Source organism: Myotis daubentonii, chromosome 6 (genome assembly GCF_963259705.1).
Source record: "Myotis daubentonii chromosome 6, mMyoDau2.1, whole genome shotgun sequence".
Taxonomy (NCBI): Eukaryota; Metazoa; Chordata; class Mammalia; order Chiroptera; family Vespertilionidae; genus Myotis; species Myotis daubentonii.
The window spans coordinates 102,024,962-102,045,165 of NC_081845.1; the positions used below are offsets into that span (position 1 = coordinate 102,024,962).

Below are 20,204 nucleotides of genomic sequence, written 5' to 3' on the forward strand. Positions count from 1 at the left end.
CCAGAGGTGGCTGCGGGAGGGTGACTTGCATTAGCGCTACTCGACCAGCAGAGGGCGGGACGGGCTCTTATGCCATGCTTGGGCTGGGCCCTCGGGTCCAGCTCCCTCTCTGGATGAATGCTCAGGCCCCTGTCCAGAGACCAAGTACGGGCCGGGCCGCATGGGCTTGCCGAAGGGTTGAAAGCATTGAAAGGCTGGATTAATGTCATTACTAAGGAGGGCTTATTTTTTATTATTATTATTATTATTATTATTATTATTATTATTATTTATTTCGCGCTCCCGCGCGTGCAAGCCTGTGTGTGTGTGTGTGTGTGTGTGTGTGTGTGTGTGTGTGTGTGTGTGGCAGGGCTGTTTTTTGTTTTTCTTTTAAGAAGTTGTGTGTGTGTGTGTTTTTAATTTTAAGAGGAGGGTTTTTGCCTGTTTGTTTGTTTGTTTGTTTTGTTTTGTTTTTTAAACCCAGTCAGAAGATCCAGTCTTCAAAGTGCATGCAAGCTGCTCCTTCCAGGGGGCCCGGACTGAATGTTCCAGGGCATCCCCAGGAAGGCCTGCAGGGATGGTGCCTCCCCATTCTGGAAGGTGTTCTGGACTCTGCCAAACAGGATGAAGTGTTTTGCCGACAGCCAGAGGAACCCGAAGTGGTTCTCATCGAACAGGATGAAGACCCCAGGGCGGCGCCTGGCGGAGACGAAGGTAGGTAAGTGCACACTAACGGTTTCCAGGACATAGGAACACATCCTGCTGGCTCTGGGGGTAATTCTGGTCTCTCGAGCCCACGTCCACAGCCAGAAGAAACGGAACGGGCTGCTCCTCCGAAGCTGCAGCCCTGGACTCCCCGACGCTGGGCTGGGCAGGGCTCCGCCAGCCATAGCCCTGGCTTTCCTCAGTCCCGTGTTCTTGCTGCGGCTGCGGCCGCGGCTGCTGCTCCCGGATCACCTGCTTGCCAGTCTCCTGGACCACAGGGGAGAGCTCTTTGAAGTTGCGGAAGATCTCGCCGTCTGGCGGGTGGATGCGGCGCATGAGGTGGATCTCTAACTTGGTGTTCATGCACTGTCCCGTGATGTGGGGGACCCTGGCATACTTCCCGCCATTTGGGCTCCGGTGACTTGGCAGCCGCCATTTTGCTTTTAAATATCTATCTAATGATCTTCTTACCGTGTGGAAGGAAGGGGGATAGAGAATTAGAAACCTCAAAGATGGAGAAACCTCAATCAGCTGCCTCCTGCAGACCTCCTGCTGGGCATGTGCCCACAAGCGAGGTATATGCCCTCGGCTGGAATCGGACCTGGGACCCTTTAGTCCGCACGCCGATGCTCTGTCCACGGAGCCAAACCAGTCAGCCGCCATTTTGAAAGGGCAAAGGTCAATCCCTCTCTTTTACCCTCTCTTTTACCGGCCGCCCCAAATCCCCCGTTTTAACTTCCCCGTTTTCGTAGCACAGAATAATACGAGTACAAAACATTGCACAAGTATACTTTTTACTACACAAAGGTGGATGAATACCTTTGTGTTGTTGGTGCGGGTGCGGGTGCAGGCGGGAGTGGGGGGAGGTGTGTGGGTGTGGGTGTGGGTGTGGGTGTGCTTCTGCGTGTGCGTGTGCGTGTGCGCGTGTGCGTCTGTGTGTGTAAAACCGCAGTCACGCACGGACACTTCTGGATCTGAATGGTCGGTCGGCATCCATGACCACCCTTCGGCCCCTGCCTTCTTGCAGACAGCGTGCCCCCTGCTCGTCCTTCCCCGCTCCGGTCAAGTCCAGGCACCTGGCTCCGGCTGCAGGAGGGTGGCTTGCTTTGGCGCTTCTCGGCCAGCCGAGGGCGGGACCAGCTCTTTGGCCCAGGCCCCAGTCAACCCAATCTCTGTTATCCACAGCCAAAGACTGTGTCAGGTCCAGGCCATCTGGTCGACCGCCCCTCCCCCACCCCCACCCCCCATCCCCCTCCCTCTGTGGATGAATGGCCAGGCCCCCGCCCAGAGACCAGGTTCGGGCCTGGCCATCTGGGCTTGCCGAAGCGTCAGAACGTTGAAAGGCTGCATCAGCGTGTTTTCTATGGAGGTTTTTTTGTTTGTTTGTTTTCCTTTTTTTTTTTTTTTTTGAAGTTTTTTTTTTTGAAGTTTTTTTTTTGTTTTGTTTTGTTTTGTTTGGAGGTATTTTGTTTTTGGAGGTTTTTTTTTTTTTTTTTTTTGTTTTGTTTTGTATTTATGATTTTTGTTGTTGTTGAGGGAAGTAGTTTCTTTGTTTGTTTTTTTGTTTGTTTGGTTTGTTGGTTGGTTGGTTGGTTGGTTGGTTGGTTGGTTGGTTGGTTTTGAATAGACCCATTTCTGTTTATTATGGCCAAGGTGAAAACGCCAGCTCCTCCACAATAGCTACCAGTAGAATTGATCCCCAAAATGACTAGGTACAGCACAGGTGTTTTTCGGAATTTTATTTTAATAAAATAAACGTTAAAGAGAAAACTTTGCATGAGTTTCCAATCCTATTTGAAAACAGAAGAAACAACTCCCCAATTGGCCACAGGTCCCCGCCAGCCCGCCCTCGGGAAGCACCGCGAGACGGTTTCCAGGCCTAGCTCCAGCACGCACGCACTGGCTGGGTGGTGCTTTAGCTGGTGTCCATCATGGCGTCGGAAGCGTCCAGCTGGGCGTCCAACTCCTCGGTGCCCCCCATCGGGTTGTAAGCGTCCTTCTGGGAGTCCCACTTTTTGGTGCCCCTCAGCGCGCCGCCAGTGTTCACCTGGGCGTCCAACCTTTGGGTGCTCCTCATGGAGTTGTAAGCGTCCAGCTGAGCGTCCAACTCCTCCGCAGAGATCTGTTGCTGTGAATTGCGTCCGGTGCCCCGGCCTGTAGCCCGGCTGCCTCCGCCCAAGCCTCCAGATCCTCGGTGTGGAGTCACCCCGCCCCTGTTGACACTCTGTACCGGGCTGCGCTGCGTGTGTATCTGTGAGGTGACGAGCTGGATGTTGAGGGGACGGCCATCCAAAGGGGCGCCGTGGTACTGTCTCATGGCTTCGAGGGCGTCTGCCTTCCGCGCAAAGTGCACGTGGCCTGTTCCCAGGCTGCGGCCGGAGCGGTCGTAGTGGACCCCGGCCTTCTTCAGAGGCCCGAACTCCGCAAACAGCTGCTGGACGTCCTCGTCGGACACTCCGAAGGCCAGGTTGGACAGAAGCAGCTTCCCCCCGGTCACCGGGCCGGCGCCCCTGCCCAAGCCCCTGCGGCAGCGGTCGTGTTGCCACTCGTCGGGAAGCTGTCTCAGCGGCCTGCTGTAGGGCGCCGGCCGGTTCCTGCCTCGGTCGAGGGCCGCCCGGTTCCGGAACGGCCCGCCGCCCCGGCTCACTGGAGCGGTGGTTTGCGCTCCGCCATTGCGGCCTCCCTGGGAGCCGGCCCGGCCTCGGTCCCGGCCTCGGTCCCAGCCTCGGTCCCGGCCTCGGTCCCGGCCTCGGTCCCAGCCTCGGTCCCGGCCTCGGTCCCGGCCTCGGTCCCAGCCTCGGTCCCGGCCTCGGTCCTGGCTTCGGTCCCTAGCCCCGCCGCTGCCGCCCCGCTGGCTCCGGTTCGGCCCAATGATGTCGTCCAGAGACATGTTGACTTTGTCGGCCATGGCGGGCCGGAATCGGCCTCAGATCGAGCCCGTGCGGGAAGCACGCCGGCCCTTCCCTTGCAGCGCGCGCGGGCGCCGGAGCTGTTCCTGAGCGGGCCCCAGATGTTGGGGTCCAGGCCCTGGGATTCCCAAAGGTGTGGACGGACTCCTCGCGGAAGCAGAAATGACACGCAGACAGCTGTTCAGACGGAGACAACAGAGTTCAGACGCGCCTTCTTCAGGGCTGAGAAGGTCTGTGAACCATAGACCCTGCCAGGTGCTGCCGCCCCTTCTTATATAGTCCCAGAGCGGTGGTGGGTGGGAGGAGCCAGAGAGGCCCACCAATCAGCCGCTCCCAGGAATGAAGCGTCACCGTTTGGGAGACCCCAACCTTAGGGTGGGGCAGGTGGCGCATCTCAAGGAAAGGTTCTCCTGAAAGTGGCTGCTATGCCTGGGGTGCTTGACCGGCGGGCGCCTCTTGGGCAGGCTCCTCCGACCCGGGACCCGTGAAGAGTGTTGGCGGGTTTTATTTTACTTTATGTTATTATTATTATTTTTTTTTATTTCTGTGCTCATTTCTCTTCATTCATTGCAATTGATTCTATCTCTCGGCAATGGACCCTTGAAAACATCCGTCCCATTTGCATGGGGGGGGAGGGGGAGTGGGAGGGGGGGTGTGCGGGATGGGGGAGGGGGAGACCGGAGACGCAAACCCACCGGACGTAGCGGCCCTTGGAGGTCATGGGAGGCAGAGGCTGAGGTGGATGTGAATAAAATGTGTATGCTTTCGTTACTTAGCTCTGAGCCCAGGACGCCAGAGGCCACCAGCAGTCAAACAGCCCCGTCAGAGAGCGGGGGTATAGATGTGTATGGATCTGTCCCTGTTTGTCAGTCTATGTTGTTCTCTGTATTCCACAAATGAGTGAGATCATGTGGTATTCAATTTTCTCTGACTGGCGAATTTCACTTAGCATAATGCTCTCCAGTTCCATCCATGCTGGCAAGAATTCCTTCTTCTTCCCACTTTATTACCGCAGTGTAGTCTTCCACTGGGTAGATGTACCACAGTTTTGTGTGTGTGTGTGTGTGTGTGTGTGTGTGTGTGTGTGTTCGTGTTGGTGTTTACTGCATTTCTGTGAAATGTTCCAGACACACACACCCCCCCCCACTCCCCACACTACACCCCCACGCCCCTAGAGGCATATCCCTGGAGGCATCTCCCTACAGAAAAGCAGCTTAGGGTTTGGCCCCTCCCTTGGGCGGGCCCAGGTGCCAATGGCACCTTGAGGGCTTCCAGTGTGGTGGGAGCAGGGACACCTTGCAGGCGACATGAACCCATCTCTGGAAGAGGACACTGAGGCTGAGTCAGGTGAAATTGATTTGCATAAACGGGTCAGTTCTCAGGAAGACGGGAAGCTGGAGTTGAAGAAGCTGAGGGCCAGGGCGAGGGTACCCTTCTGAACAGGGTGCAGAGTGGGGGCCTAGGGAGAGAATGCCATCTGTCTGCAGTCAAACAGCTTAGCCCTACCGAGGGAGGGCATGACTCGTCCCTGTGTCTGTGGGGCCCTTCGGAGCAGGGTCTGAGTGCGGCGAGTGCTTGTCTGTGCGTGACTGCGGACGTAAACACCCAGTCACGCACAGACGCTCCTTGATGTGAATGGTCCGTCGGCATCCATGAGCACCCTTCAGCCCCTGCCTTCTCGTAGGCGGCGCGCCCCCTGCTGGCTTGTCCTTCCCCCCTCAGGTCAAGTCCCGGCACCTGTTTCTGCCTTCCCCAGAGGTGGCTGCGGGAGGGTGACTTGCATTAGCGCTACTCGACCAGCAGAGGGCGGGACGGGCTCTTATGCCATGCTTGGGCTGGGCCCTCGGGTCCAGCTCCCTCTCTGGATGAATGCTCAGGCCCCTGTCCAGAGACCAAGTACGGGCCGGGCCGCATGGGCTTGCCGAAGGGTTGAAAGCATTGAAAGGCTGGATTAATGTCATTACTAAGGAGGGCTTATTTTTTATTATTATTATTATTATTATTATTATTATTATTATTTTATTTCGCGCTCCCGCGCGTGCAAGCCTGTGTGTGTGTGTGTGTGTGTGTGTGTGTGTGTGTGTGTGTGTGTGTGTGGGCAGGGCTGTTTTTTGTTTTTCTTTTAAGAAGTTGTGTGTGTGTGTGTTTTTAATTTTAAGAGGAGGGTTTTTGCCTGTTTGTTTGTTTGTTTGTTTTGTTTTGTTTTTTAAACCCAGTCAGAAGATCCAGTCTTCAAAGTGCATGCAAGCTGCTCCTTCCAGGGGGCCCGGACTGAATGTTCCAGGGCATCCCCAGGAAGGCCTGCAGGGATGGTGCCTCCCCATTCTGGAAGGTGTTCTGGACTCTGCCAAACAGGATGAAGTGTTTTGCCGACAGCCAGAGGAACCCGAAGTGGTTCTCATCGAACAGGATGAAGACCCCAGGGCGGCGCCTGGCGGAGACGAAGGTAGGTAAGTGCACACTAACGGTTTCCAGGACATAGGAACACATCCTGCTGGCTCTGGGGGTAATTCTGGTCTCTCGAGCCCACGTCCACAGCCAGAAGAAACGGAACGGGCTGCTCCTCCGAAGCTGCAGCCCTGGACTCCCCGACGCTGGGCTGGGCAGGGCTCCGCCAGCCATAGCCCTGGCTTTCCTCAGTCCCGTGTTCTTGCTGCGGCTGCGGCCGCGGCTGCTGCTCCCGGATCACCTGCTTGCCAGTCTCCTGGACCACAGGGGAGAGCTCTTTGAAGTTGCGGAAGATCTCGCCGTCTGGCGGGTGGATGCGGCGCATGAGGTGGATCTCTAACTTGGTGTTCATGCACTGTCCCGTGATGTGGGGGACCCTGGCATACTTCCCGCCATTTGGGCTCCGGTGACTTGGCAGCCGCCATTTTGCTTTTAAATATCTATCTAATGATCTTCTTACCGTGTGGAAGGAAGGGGGATAGAGAATTAGAAACCTCAAAGATGGAGAAACCTCAATCAGCTGCCTCCTGCAGACCTCCTGCTGGGCATGTGCCCACAAGCGAGGTATATGCCCTCGGCTGGAATCGGACCTGGGACCCTTTAGTCCGCACGCCGATGCTCTGTCCACGGAGCCAAACCAGTCAGCCGCCATTTTGAAAGGGCAAAGGTCAATCCCTCTCTTTTACCCTCTCTTTTACCGGCCGCCCCAAATCCCCCGTTTTAACTTCCCCGTTTTCGTAGCACAGAATAATACGAGTACAAAACATTGCACAAGTATACTTTTTACTACACAAAGGTGGATGAATACCTTTGTGTTGTTGGTGCGGGTGCGGGTGCAGGCGGGAGTGGGGGGAGGTGTGTGGGTGTGGGTGTGGGTGTGGGTGTGCTTCTGCGTGTGCGTGTGCGTGTGCGCGTGTGCGTCTGTGTGTGTAAAACCGCAGTCACGCACGGACACTTCTGGATCTGAATGGTCGGTCGGCATCCATGACCACCCTTCGGCCCCTGCCTTCTTGCAGACAGCGTGCCCCCTGCTCGTCCTTCCCCGCTCCGGTCAAGTCCAGGCACCTGGCTCCGGCTGCAGGAGGGTGGCTTGCTTTGGCGCTTCTCGGCCAGCCGAGGGCGGGACCAGCTCTTTGGCCCAGGCCCCAGTCAACCCAATCTCTGTTATCCACAGCCAAAGACTGTGTCAGGTCCAGGCCATCTGGTCGACCGCCCCTCCCCCACCCCCACCCCCCATCCCCCTCCCTCTGTGGATGAATGGCCAGGCCCCCGCCCAGAGACCAGGTTCGGGCCTGGCCATCTGGGCTTGCCGAAGCGTCAGAACGTTGAAAGGCTGCATCAGCGTGTTTTCTATGGAGGTTTTTTTGTTTGTTTGTTTTCCTTTTTTTTTTTTTTTTTGAAGTTTTTTTTTTGTTTTGTTTTGTTTTGTTTGGAGGTATTTTGTTTTTGGAGGTTTTTTTTTTTTTTTTTTTTTTGTTTTGTTTTGTATTTATGATTTTTGTTGTTGTTGAGGGAAGTAGTTTCTTTGTTTGTTTTTTTGTTTGTTTGGTTTGTTGGTTGGTTGGTTGGTTGGTTGGTTGGTTGGTTGGTTGGTTTTGAATAGACCCATTTCTGTTTATTATGGCCAAGGTGAAAACGCCAGCTCCTCCACAATAGCTACCAGTAGAATTGATCCCCAAAATGACTAGGTACAGCACAGGTGTTTTTCGGAATTTTATTTTAATAAAATAAACGTTAAAGAGAAAACTTTGCATGAGTTTCCAATCCTATTTGAAAACAGAAGAAACAACTCCCCAATTGGCCACAGGTCCCCGCCAGCCCGCCCTCGGGAAGCACCGCGAGACGGTTTCCAGGCCTAGCTCCAGCACGCACGCACTGGCTGGGTGGTGCTTTAGCTGGTGTCCATCATGGCGTCGGAAGCGTCCAGCTGGGCGTCCAACTCCTCGGTGCCCCCCATCGGGTTGTAAGCGTCCTTCTGGGAGTCCCACTTTTTGGTGCCCCTCAGCGCGCCGCCAGTGTTCACCTGGGCGTCCAACCTTTTGGTGCTCCTCATGGAGTTGTAAGCGTCCAGCTGAGCGTCCAACTCCTCCGCAGAGATCTGTTGCTGTGAATTGCGTCCGGTGCCCCGGCCTGTAGCCCGGCTGCCTCCGCCCAAGCCTCCAGATCCTCGGTGTGGAGTCACCCCGCCCCTGTTGACACTCTGTACCGGGCTGCGCTGCGTGTGTATCTGTGAGGTGACGAGCTGGATGTTGAGGGGACGGCCATCCAAAGGGGCGCCGTGGTACTGTCTCATGGCTTCGAGGGCGTCTGCCTTCCGCGCAAAGTGCACGTGGCCTGTTCCCAGGCTGCGGCCGGAGCGGTCGTAGTGGACCCCGGCCTTCTTCAGAGGCCCGAACTCCGCAAACAGCTGCTGGACGTCCTCGTCGGACACTCCGAAGGCCAGGTTGGACAGAAGCAGCTTCCCCCCGGTCACCGGGCCGGCGCCCCTGCCCAAGCCCCTGCGGCAGCGGTCGTGTTGCCACTCGTCGGGAAGCTGTCTCAGCGGCCTGCTGTAGGGCGCCGGCCGGTTCCTGCCTCGGTCGAGGGCCGCCCGGTTCCGGAACGGCCCGCCGCCCCGGCTCACTGGAGCGGTGGTTTGCGCTCCGCCATTGCGGCCTCCCTGGGAGCCGGCCCGGCCTCGGTCCCGGCCTCGGTCCCAGCCTCGGTCCCGGCCTCGGTCCCGGCCTCGGTCCCAGCCTCGGTCCCGGCCTCGGTCCCGGCCTCGGTCCCAGCCTCGGTCCCGGCCTCGGTCCTGGCTTCGGTCCCTAGCCCCGCCGCTGCCGCCCCGCTGGCTCCGGTTCGGCCCAATGATGTCGTCCAGAGACATGTTGACTTTGTCGGCCATGGCGGGCCGGAATCGGCCTCAGATCGAGCCCGTGCGGGAAGCACGCCGGCCCTTCCCTTGCAGCGCGCGCGGGCGCCGGAGCTGTTCCTGAGCGGGCCCCAGATGTTGGGGTCCAGGCCCTGGGATTCCCAAAGGTGTGGACGGACTCCTCGCGGAAGCAGAAATGACACGCAGACAGCTGTTCAGACGGAGACAACAGAGTTCAGACGCGCCTTCTTCAGGGCTGAGAAGGTCTGTGAACCATAGACCCTGCCAGGTGCTGCCGCCCCTTCTTATATAGTCCCAGAGCGGTGGTGGGTGGGAGGAGCCAGAGAGGCCCACCAATCAGCCGCTCCCAGGAATGAAGCGTCACCGTTTGGGAGACCCCAACCTTAGGGTGGGGCAGGTGGCGCATCTCAAGGAAAGGTTCTCCTGAAAGTGGCTGCTATGCCTGGGGTGCTTGACCGGCGGGCGCCTCTTGGGCAGGCTCCTCCGACCCGGGACCCGTGAAGAGTGTTGGCGGGTTTTATTTTACTTTATGTTATTATTATTATTTTTTTTTATTTCTGTGCTCATTTCTCTTCATTCATTGCAATTGATTCTATCTCTCGGCAATGGACCCTTGAAAACATCCGTCCCATTTGCATGGGGGGGGAGGGGGAGTGGGAGGGGGGGTGTGCGGGATGGGGGAGGGGGAGACCGGAGACGCAAACCCACCGGACGTAGCGGCCCTTGGAGGTCATGGGAGGCAGAGGCTGAGGTGGATGTGAATAAAATGTGTATGCTTTCGTTACTTAGCTCTGAGCCCAGGACGCCAGAGGCCACCAGCAGTCAAACAGCCCCGTCAGAGAGCGGGGGTATAGATGTGTATGGATCTGTCCCTGTTTGTCAGTCTATGTTGTTCTCTGTATTCCACAAATGAGTGAGATCATGTGGTATTCAATTTTCTCTGACTGGCGAATTTCACTTAGCATAATGCTCTCCAGTTCCATCCATGCTGGCAAGAATTCCTTCTTCTTCCCACTTTATTACCGCAGTGTAGTCTTCCACTGGGTAGATGTACCACAGTTTTGTGTGTGTGTGTGTGTGTGTGTGTGTGTGTGTGTGTGTGTTCGTGTTGGTGTTTACTGCATTTCTGTGAAATGTTCCAGACACACACACCCCCCCCCACTCCCCACACTACACCCCCACGCCCCTAGAGGCATATCCCTGGAGGCATCTCCCTACAGAAAAGCAGCTTAGGGTTTGGCCCCTCCCTTGGGCGGGCCCAGGTGCCAATGGCACCTTGAGGGCTTCCAGTGTGGTGGGAGCAGGGACACCTTGCAGGCGACATGAACCCATCTCTGGAAGAGGACACTGAGGCTGAGTCAGGTGAAATTGATTTGCATAAACGGGTCAGTTCTCAGGAAGACGGGAAGCTGGAGTTGAAGAAGCTGAGGGCCAGGGCGAGGGTACCCTTCTGAACAGGGTGCAGAGTGGGGGCCTAGGGAGAGAATGCCATCTGTCTGCAGTCAAACAGCTTAGCCCTACCGAGGGAGGGCATGACTCGTCCCTGTGTCTGTGGGGCCCTTCGGAGCAGGGTCTGAGTGCGGCGAGTGCTTGTCTGTGCGTGACTGCGGACGTAAACACCCAGTCACGCACAGACGCTCCTTGATGTGAATGGTCCGTCGGCATCCATGAGCACCCTTCAGCCCCTGCCTTCTCGTAGGCGGCGCGCCCCCTGCTGGCTTGTCCTTCCCCCCTCAGGTCAAGTCCCGGCACCTGTTTCTGCCTTCCCCAGAGGTGGCTGCGGGAGGGTGACTTGCATTAGCGCTACTCGACCAGCAGAGGGCGGGACGGGCTCTTATGCCATGCTTGGGCTGGGCCCTCGGGTCCAGCTCCCTCTCTGGATGAATGCTCAGGCCCCTGTCCAGAGACCAAGTACGGGCCGGGCCGCATGGGCTTGCCGAAGGGTTGAAAGCATTGAAAGGCTGGATTAATGTCATTACTAAGGAGGGCTTATTTTTTATTATTATTATTATTATTATTATTATTATTATTATTTTATTTCGCGCTCCCGCGCGTGCAAGCCTGTGTGTGTGTGTGTGTGTGTGTGTGTGTGTGTGTGTGTGTGTGTGTGGGCAGGGCTGTTTTTTGTTTTTCTTTTAAGAAGTTGTGTGTGTGTGTGTTTTTAATTTTAAGAGGAGGGTTTTTGCCTGTTTGTTTGTTTGTTTGTTTTGTTTTGTTTTTTAAACCCAGTCAGAAGATCCAGTCTTCAAAGTGCATGCAAGCTGCTCCTTCCAGGGGGCCCGGACTGAATGTTCCAGGGCATCCCCAGGAAGGCCTGCAGGGATGGTGCCTCCCCATTCTGGAAGGTGTTCTGGACTCTGCCAAACAGGATGAAGTGTTTTGCCGACAGCCAGAGGAACCCGAAGTGGTTCTCATCGAACAGGATGAAGACCCCAGGGCGGCGCCTGGCGGAGACGAAGGTAGGTAAGTGCACACTAACGGTTTCCAGGACATAGGAACACATCCTGCTGGCTCTGGGGGTAATTCTGGTCTCTCGAGCCCACGTCCACAGCCAGAAGAAACGGAACGGGCTGCTCCTCCGAAGCTGCAGCCCTGGACTCCCCGACGCTGGGCTGGGCAGGGCTCCGCCAGCCATAGCCCTGGCTTTCCTCAGTCCCGTGTTCTTGCTGCGGCTGCGGCCGCGGCTGCTGCTCCCGGATCACCTGCTTGCCAGTCTCCTGGACCACAGGGGAGAGCTCTTTGAAGTTGCGGAAGATCTCGCCGTCTGGCGGGTGGATGCGGCGCATGAGGTGGATCTCTAACTTGGTGTTCATGCACTGTCCCGTGATGTGGGGGACCCTGGCATACTTCCCGCCATTTGGGCTCCGGTGACTTGGCAGCCGCCATTTTGCTTTTAAATATCTATCTAATGATCTTCTTACCGTGTGGAAGGAAGGGGGATAGAGAATTAGAAACCTCAAAGATGGAGAAACCTCAATCAGCTGCCTCCTGCAGACCTCCTGCTGGGCATGTGCCCACAAGCGAGGTATATGCCCTCGGCTGGAATCGGACCTGGGACCCTTTAGTCCGCACGCCGATGCTCTGTCCACGGAGCCAAACCAGTCAGCCGCCATTTTGAAAGGGCAAAGGTCAATCCCTCTCTTTTACCCTCTCTTTTACCGGCCGCCCCAAATCCCCCGTTTTAACTTCCCCGTTTTCGTAGCACAGAATAATACGAGTACAAAACATTGCACAAGTATACTTTTTACTACACAAAGGTGGATGAATACCTTTGTGTTGTTGGTGCGGGTGCGGGTGCAGGCGGGAGTGGGGGGAGGTGTGTGGGTGTGGGTGTGGGTGTGGGTGTGGGTGTGCTTCTGCGTGTGCGTGTGCGTGTGCGCGTGTGCGTCTGTGTGTGTAAAACCGCAGTCACGCACGGACACTTCTGGATCTGAATGGTCGGTCGGCATCCATGACCACCCTTCGGCCCCTGCCTTCTTGCAGACAGCGTGCCCCCTGCTCGTCCTTCCCCGCTCCGGTCAAGTCCAGGCACCTGGCTCCGGCTGCAGGAGGGTGGCTTGCTTTGGCGCTTCTCGGCCAGCCGAGGGCGGGACCAGCTCTTTGGCCCAGGCCCCAGTCAACCCAATCTCTGTTATCCACAGCCAAAGACTGTGTCAGGTCCAGGCCATCTGGTCGACCGCCCCTCCCCCACCCCCACCCCCCATCCCCCTCCCTCTGTGGATGAATGGCCAGGCCCCCGCCCAGAGACCAGGTTCGGGCCTGGCCATCTGGGCTTGCCGAAGCGTCAGAACGTTGAAAGGCTGCATCAGCGTGTTTTCTATGGAGGTTTTTTTGTTTGTTTGTTTTCCTTTTTTTTTTTTTTTTTTGAAGTTTTTTTTTTTTTTTTGAAGTTTTTTTTTTGTTTTGTTTTGTTTTGTTTGGAGGTATTTTGTTTTTGGAGGTTTTTTTTTTTTTTTTTTTGTTTTGTTTTGTATTTATGATTTTTGTTGTTGTTGAGGGAAGTAGTTTCTTTGTTTGTTTTTTTGTTTGTTTGGTTTGTTGGTTGGTTGGTTGGTTGGTTGGTTGGTTGGTTGGTTGGTTTTGAATAGACCCATTTCTGTTTATTATGGCCAAGGTGAAAACGCCAGCTCCTCCACAATAGCTACCAGTAGAATTGATCCCCAAAATGACTAGGTACAGCACAGGTGTTTTTCGGAATTTTATTTTAATAAAATAAACGTTAAAGAGAAAACTTTGCATGAGTTTCCAATCCTATTTGAAAACAGAAGAAACAACTCCCCAATTGGCCACAGGTCCCCGCCAGCCCGCCCTCGGGAAGCACCGCGAGACGGTTTCCAGGCCTAGCTCCAGCACGCACGCACTGGCTGGGTGGTGCTTTAGCTGGTGTCCATCATGGCGTCGGAAGCGTCCAGCTGGGCGTCCAACTCCTCGGTGCCCCCCATCGGGTTGTAAGCGTCCTTCTGGGAGTCCCACTTTTTGGTGCCCCTCAGCGCGCCGCCAGTGTTCACCTGGGCGTCCAACCTTTGGGTGCTCCTCATGGAGTTGTAAGCGTCCAGCTGAGCGTCCAACTCCTCCGCAGAGATCTGTTGCTGTGAATTGCGTCCGGTGCCCCGGCCTGTAGCCCGGCTGCCTCCGCCCAAGCCTCCAGATCCTCGGTGTGGAGTCACCCCGCCCCTGTTGACACTCTGTACCGGGCTGCGCTGCGTGTGTATCTGTGAGGTGACGAGCTGGATGTTGAGGGGACGGCCATCCAAAGGGGCGCCGTGGTACTGTCTCATGGCTTCGAGGGCGTCTGCCTTCCGCGCAAAGTGCACGTGGCCTGTTCCCAGGCTGCGGCCGGAGCGGTCGTAGTGGACCCCGGCCTTCTTCAGAGGCCCGAACTCCGCAAACAGCTGCTGGACGTCCTCGTCGGACACTCCGAAGGCCAGGTTGGACAGAAGCAGCTTCCCCCCGGTCACCGGGCCGGCGCCCCTGCCCAAGCCCCTGCGGCAGCGGTCGTGTTGCCACTCGTCGGGAAGCTGTCTCAGCGGCCTGCTGTAGGGCGCCGGCCGGTTCCTGCCTCGGTCGAGGGCCGCCCGGTTCCGGAACGGCCCGCCGCCCCGGCTCACTGGAGCGGTGGTTTGCGCTCCGCCATTGCGGCCTCCCTGGGAGCCGGCCCGGCCTCGGTCCCGGCCTCGGTCCCAGCCTCGGTCCCGGCCTCGGTCCCGGCCTCGGTCCCAGCCTCGGTCCCGGCCTCGGTCCCGGCCTCGGTCCCAGCCTCGGTCCCGGCCTCGGTCCTGGCTTCGGTCCCTAGCCCCGCCGCTGCCGCCCCGCTGGCTCCGGTTCGGCCCAATGATGTCGTCCAGAGACATGTTGACTTTGTCGGCCATGGCGGGCCGGAATCGGCCTCAGATCGAGCCCGTGCGGGAAGCACGCCGGCCCTTCCCTTGCAGCGCGCGCGGGCGCCGGAGCTGTTCCTGAGCGGGCCCCAGATGTTGGGGTCCAGGCCCTGGGATTCCCAAAGGTGTGGACGGACTCCTCGCGGAAGCAGAAATGACACGCAGACAGCTGTTCAGACGGAGACAACAGAGTTCAGACGCGCCTTCTTCAGGGCTGAGAAGGTCTGTGAACCATAGACCCTGCCAGGTGCTGCCGCCCCTTCTTATATAGTCCCAGAGCGGTGGTGGGTGGGAGGAGCCAGAGAGGCCCACCAATCAGCCGCTCCCAGGAATGAAGCGTCACCGTTTGGGAGACCCCAACCTTAGGGTGGGGCAGGTGGCGCATCTCAAGGAAAGGTTCTCCTGAAAGTGGCTGCTATGCCTGGGGTGCTTGACCGGCGGGCGCCTCTTGGGCAGGCTCCTCCGACCCGGGACCCGTGAAGAGTGTTGGCGGGTTTTATTTTACTTTATGTTATTATTATTATTTTTTTTTATTTCTGTGCTCATTTCTCTTCATTCATTGCAATTGATTCTATCTCTCGGCAATGGACCCTTGAAAACATCCGTCCCATTTGCATGGGGGGGGGAGGGGGAGTGGGAGGGGGGGTGTGCGGGATGGGGGAGGGGGAGACCGGAGACGCAAACCCACCGGACGTAGCGGCCCTTGGAGGTCATGGGAGGCAGAGGCTGAGGTGGATGTGAATAAAATGTGTATGCTTTCGTTACTTAGCTCTGAGCCCAGGACGCCAGAGGCCACCAGCAGTCAAACAGCCCCGTCAGAGAGCGGGGGTATAGATGTGTATGGATCTGTCCCTGTTTGTCAGTCTATGTTGTTCTCTGTATTCCACAAATGAGTGAGATCATGTGGTATTCAATTTTCTCTGACTGGCGAATTTCACTTAGCATAATGCTCTCCAGTTCCATCCATGCTGGCAAGAATTCCTTCTTCTTCCCACTTTATTACCGCAGTGTAGTCTTCCACTGGGTAGATGTACCACAGTTTTGTGTGTGTGTGTGTGTGTGTGTGTGTGTGTGTGTGTGTGTTCGTGTTGGTGTTTACTGCATTTCTGTGAAATGTTCCAGACACACACACCCCCCCCCACTCCCCACACTACACCCCCACGCCCCTAGAGGCATATCCCTGGAGGCATCTCCCTACAGAAAAGCAGCTTAGGGTTTGGCCCCTCCCTTGGGCGGGCCCAGGTGCCAATGGCACCTTGAGGGCTTCCAGTGTGGTGGGAGCAGGGACACCTTGCAGGCGACATGAACCCATCTCTGGAAGAGGACACTGAGGCTGAGTCAGGTGAAATTGATTTGCATAAACGGGTCAGTTCTCAGGAAGACGGGAAGCTGGAGTTGAAGAAGCTGAGGGCCAGGGCGAGGGTACCCTTCTGAACAGGGTGCAGAGTGGGGGCCTAGGGAGAGAATGCCATCTGTCTGCAGTCAAACAGCTTAGCCCTACCGAGGGAGGGCATGACTCGTCCCTGTGTCTGTGGGGCCCTTCGGAGCAGGGTCTGAGTGCGGCGAGTGCTTGTCTGTGCGTGACTGCGGACGTAAACACCCAGTCACGCACAGACGCTCCTTGATGTGAATGGTCCGTCGGCATCCATGAGCACCCTTCAGCCCCTGCCTTCTCGTAGGCGGCGCGCCCCCTGCTGGCTTGTCCTTCCCCCCTCAGGTCAAGTCCCGGCACCTGTTTCTGCCTTCCCCAGAGGTGGCTGCGGGAGGGTGACTTGCATTAGCGCTACTCGACCAGCAGAGGGCGGGACGGGCTCTTATGCCATGCTTGGGCTGGGCCCTCGGGTCCAGCTCCCTCTCTGGATGAATGCTCAGGCCCCTGTCCAGAGACCAAGTACGGGCCGGGCCGCATGGGCTTGCCGAAGGGTTGAAAGCATTGAAAGGCTGGATTAATGTCATTACTAAGGAGGGCTTATTTTTTATTTTTATTATTATTATTATTATTATTATTATTATTATTTTATTTCGCGCTCCCGCGCGTGCAAGCCTGTGTGTGTGTGTGTGTGTGTGTGTGTGTGTGTGTGTGTGTGTGTGTGGGCAGGGCTGTTTTTTGTTTTTCTTTTAAGAAGTTGTGTGTGTGTGTGTTTTTAATTTTAAGAGGAGGGTTTTTGCCTGTTTGTTTGTTTGTTTGTTTTGTTTTGTTTTTTAAACCCAGTCAGAAGATCCAGTCTTCAAAGTGCATGCAAGCTGCTCCTTCCAGGGGGCCCGGACTGAATGTTCCAGGGCATCCCCAGGAAGGCCTGCAGGGATGGTGCCTCCCCATTCTGGAAGGTGTTCTGGACTCTGCCAAACAGGATGAAGTGTTTTGCCGACAGCCAGAGGAACCCGAAGTGGTTCTCATCGAACAGGATGAAGACCCCAGGGCGGCGCCTGGCGGAGACGAAGGTAGGTAAGTGCACACTAACGGTTTCCAGGACATAGGAACACATCCTGCTGGCTCTGGGGGTAATTCTGGTCTCTCGAGCCCACGTCCACAGCCAGAAGAAACGGAACGGGCTGCTCCTCCGAAGCTGCAGCCCTGGACTCCCCGACGCTGGGCTGGGCAGGGCTCCGCCAGCCATAGCCCTGGCTTTCCTCAGTCCCGTGTTCTTGCTGCGGCTGCGGCCGCGGCTGCTGCTCCCGGATCACCTGCTTGCCAGTCTCCTGGACCACAGGGGAGAGCTCTTTGAAGTTGCGGAAGATCTCGCCGTCTGGCGGGTGGATGCGGCGCATGAGGTGGATCTCTAACTTGGTGTTCATGCACTGTCCCGTGATGTGGGGGACCCTGGCATACTTCCCGCCATTTGGGCTCCGGTGACTTGGCAGCCGCCATTTTGCTTTTAAATATCTATCTAATGATCTTCTTACCGTGTGGAAGGAAGGGGGATAGAGAATTAGAAACCTCAAAGATGGAGAAACCTCAATCAGCTGCCTCCTGCAGACCTCCTGCTGGGCATGTGCCCACAAGCGAGGTATATGCCCTCGGCTGGAATCGGACCTGGGACCCTTTAGTCCGCACGCCGATGCTCTGTCCACGGAGCCAAACCAGTCAGCCGCCATTTTGAAAGGGCAAAGGTCAATCCCTCTCTTTTACCCTCTCTTTTACCGGCCGCCCCAAATCCCCCGTTTTAACTTCCCCGTTTTCGTAGCACAGAATAATACGAGTACAAAACATTGCACAAGTATACTTTTTACTACACAAAGGTGGATGAATACCTTTGTGTTGTTGGTGCGGGTGCGGGTGCAGGCGGGAGTGGGGGGAGGTGTGTGGGTGTGGGTGTGGGTGTGGGTGTGCTTCTGCGTGTGCGTGTGCGTGTGCGCGTGTGCGTCTGTGTGTGTAAAACCGCAGTCACGCACGGACACTTCTGGATCTGAATGGTCGGTCGGCATCCATGACCACCCTTCGGCCCCTGCCTTCTTGCAGACAGCGTGCCCCCTGCTCGTCCTTCCCCGCTCCGGTCAAGTCCAGGCACCTGGCTCCGGCTGCAGGAGGGTGGCTTGCTTTGGCGCTTCTCGGCCAGCCGAGGGCGGGACCAGCTCTTTGGCCCAGGCCCCAGTCAACCCAATCTCTGTTATCCACAGCCAAAGACTGTGTCAGGTCCAGGCCATCTGGTCGACCGCCCCTCCCCCACCCCCACCCCCCATCCCCCTCCCTCTGTGGATGAATGGCCAGGCCCCCGCCCAGAGACCAGGTTCGGGCCTGGCCATCTGGGCTTGCCGAAGCGTCAGAACGTTGAAAGGCTGCATCAGCGTGTTTTCTATGGAGGTTTTTTTGTTTGTTTGTTTTCCTTTTTTTTTTTTTTTTGAAGTTTTTTTTTTGTTTTGTTTTGTTTTGTTTGGAGGTATTTTGTTTTTGGAGGTTTTTTTTTTTTTTTTTTGTTTGTTTTGTTTTGTATTTATGATTTTTGTTGTTGTTGAGGGAAGTAGTTTCTTTGTTTGTTTTTTTGTTTGTTTGGTTTGTTGGTTGGTTGGTTGGTTGGTTGGTTGGTTGGTTGGTTTTGAATAGACCCATTTCTGTTTATTATGGCCAAGGTGAAAACGCCAGCTCCTCCACAATAGCTACCAGTAGAATTGATCCCCAAAATGACTAGGTACAGCACAGGTGTTTTTCGGAATTTTATTTTAATAAAATAAACGTTAAAGAGAAAACTTTGCATGAGTTTCCAATCCTATTTGAAAACAGAAGAAACAACTCCCCAATTGGCCACAGGTCCCCGCCAGCCCGCCCTCGGGAAGCACCGCGAGACGGTTTCCAGGCCTAGCTCCAGCACGCACGCACTGGCTGGGTGGTGCTTTAGCTGGTGTCCATCATGGCGTCGGAAGCGTCCAGCTGGGCGTCCAACTCCTCGGTGCCCCCCATCGGGTTGTAAGCGTCCTTCTGGGAGTCCCACTTTTTGGTGCCCCTCAGCGCGCCGCCAGTGTTCACCTGGGCGTCCAACCTTTTGGTGCTCCTCATGGAGTTGTAAGCGTCCAGCTGAGCGTCCAACTCCTCCGCAGAGATCTGTTGCTGTGAATTGCGTCCGGTGCCCCGGCCTGTAGCCCGGCTGCCTCCGCCCAAGCCTCCAGATCCTCGGTGTGGAGTCACCCCGCCCCTGTTGACACTCTGTACCGGGCTGCGCTGCGTGTGTATCTGTGAGGTGACGAGCTGGATGTTGAGGGGACGGCCATCCAAAGGGGCGCCGTGGTACTGTCTCATGGCTTCGAGGGCGTCTGCCTTCCGCGCAAAGTGCACGTGGCCTGTTCCCAGGCTGCGGCCGGAGCGGTCGTAGTGGACCCCGGCCTTCTTCAGAGGCCCGAACTCCGCAAACAGCTGCTGGACGTCCTCGTCGGACACTCCGAAGGCCAGGTTGGACAGAAGCAGCTTCCCCCCGGTCACCGGGCCGGCGCCCCTGCCCAAGCCCCTGCGGCAGCGGTCGTGTTGCCACTCGTCGGGAAGCTGTCTCAGCGGCCTGCTGTAGGGCGCCGGCCGGTTCCTGCCTCGGTCGAGGGCCGCCCGGTTCCGGAACGGCCCGCCGCCCCGGCTCACTGGAGCGGTGGTTTGCGCTCCGCCATTGCGGCCTCCCTGGGAGCCGGCCCGGCCTCGGTCCCGGCCTCGGTCCCGGCCTCGGTCCCGGCCTCGGTCCCGGCCTCGGTCCCAGCCTCGGTCCCGGCCTCGGTCCCGGCCTCGGTCCCAGCCTCGGTCCCGGCCTCGGTCCTGGCTTCGGTCCCTAGCCCCGCCGCTGCCGCCCCGCTGGCTCCGGTTCGGCCCAATGATGTCGTCCAGAGACATGTTGACTTTGTCGGCCATGGCGGGCCGGAATCGGCCTCAGATCGAGCCCGTGCGGGAAGCACGCCGGCCCTTCCCTTGCAGCGCGCGCGGGCGCCGGAGCTGTTCCTGAGCGGGCCCCAGATGTTGGGGTCCAGGCCCTGGGATTCCCAAAGGTGTGGACGGACTCCTCGCGGAAGCAGAAATGACACGCAGACAGCTGTTCAGACGGAGACAACAGAGTTCAGACGCGCCTTCTTCAGGGCTGAGAAGGTCTGTGAACCATAGACCCTGCCAGGTGCTGCCGCCCCTTCTTATATAGTCCCAGAGCGGTGGTGGGTGGGAGGAGCCAGAGAGGCCCACCAATCAGCCGCTCCCAGGAATGAAGCGTCACCGTTTGGGAGACCCCAACCTTAGGGTGGGGCAGGTGGCGCATCTCAAGGAAAGGTTCTCCTGAAAGTGGCTGCTATGCCTGGGGTGCTTGACCGGCGGGCGCCTCTTGGGCAGGCTCCTCCGACCCGGGACCCGTGAAGAGTGTTGGCGGGTTTTATTTTACTTTATGTTATTATTATTATTTTTTTTTATTTCTGTGCTCATTTCTCTTCATTCATTGCAATTGATTCTATCTCTCG

General features: G+C 56.8%; 4 protein-coding genes across 4 annotated transcripts; all 4 read right to left on the bottom strand.

Annotated features, from left to right (window-relative positions):
• Positions 1-2,599: 2,599 nt before the first annotated feature.
• On the bottom strand, positions 2,600-3,592 carry LOC132237654 (THO complex subunit 4-like). Its single transcript, XM_059702272.1, has 2 exons — positions 3,493-3,592; positions 2,600-3,330 (listed from the first exon to the last, which is right to left on the bottom strand). Exons 1-2 carry the CDS (start codon positions 3,590-3,592, stop codon positions 2,600-2,602), a joined length of 831 nt encoding a protein of 276 aa, XP_059558255.1.
• A 4,340-nt stretch (positions 3,593-7,932) lies between these two features.
• Positions 7,933-8,925, bottom strand: LOC132237655 (THO complex subunit 4-like). The gene is made up of 2 exons (XM_059702273.1): positions 8,826-8,925; positions 7,933-8,663 (listed from the first exon to the last, which is right to left on the bottom strand). Exons 1-2 carry the CDS (start codon positions 8,923-8,925, stop codon positions 7,933-7,935), a joined length of 831 nt encoding a protein of 276 aa, XP_059558256.1.
• A 4,364-nt stretch (positions 8,926-13,289) lies between these two features.
• Positions 13,290-14,282, bottom strand: LOC132237656 (THO complex subunit 4-like). The gene is made up of 2 exons (XM_059702274.1): positions 14,183-14,282; positions 13,290-14,020 (listed from the first exon to the last, which is right to left on the bottom strand). The coding sequence occupies exons 1-2, from the start codon at positions 14,280-14,282 to the stop codon at positions 13,290-13,292; spliced, it is 831 nt and encodes a 276-aa protein (XP_059558257.1).
• A 4,339-nt stretch (positions 14,283-18,621) lies between these two features.
• LOC132237657 (THO complex subunit 4-like) lies at positions 18,622-19,614 on the bottom strand. Its single transcript, XM_059702276.1, has 2 exons — positions 19,515-19,614; positions 18,622-19,352 (listed from the first exon to the last, which is right to left on the bottom strand). Exons 1-2 carry the CDS (start codon positions 19,612-19,614, stop codon positions 18,622-18,624), a joined length of 831 nt encoding a protein of 276 aa, XP_059558259.1.
• Between the last annotated feature and the right edge of the window lie 590 nt (positions 19,615-20,204).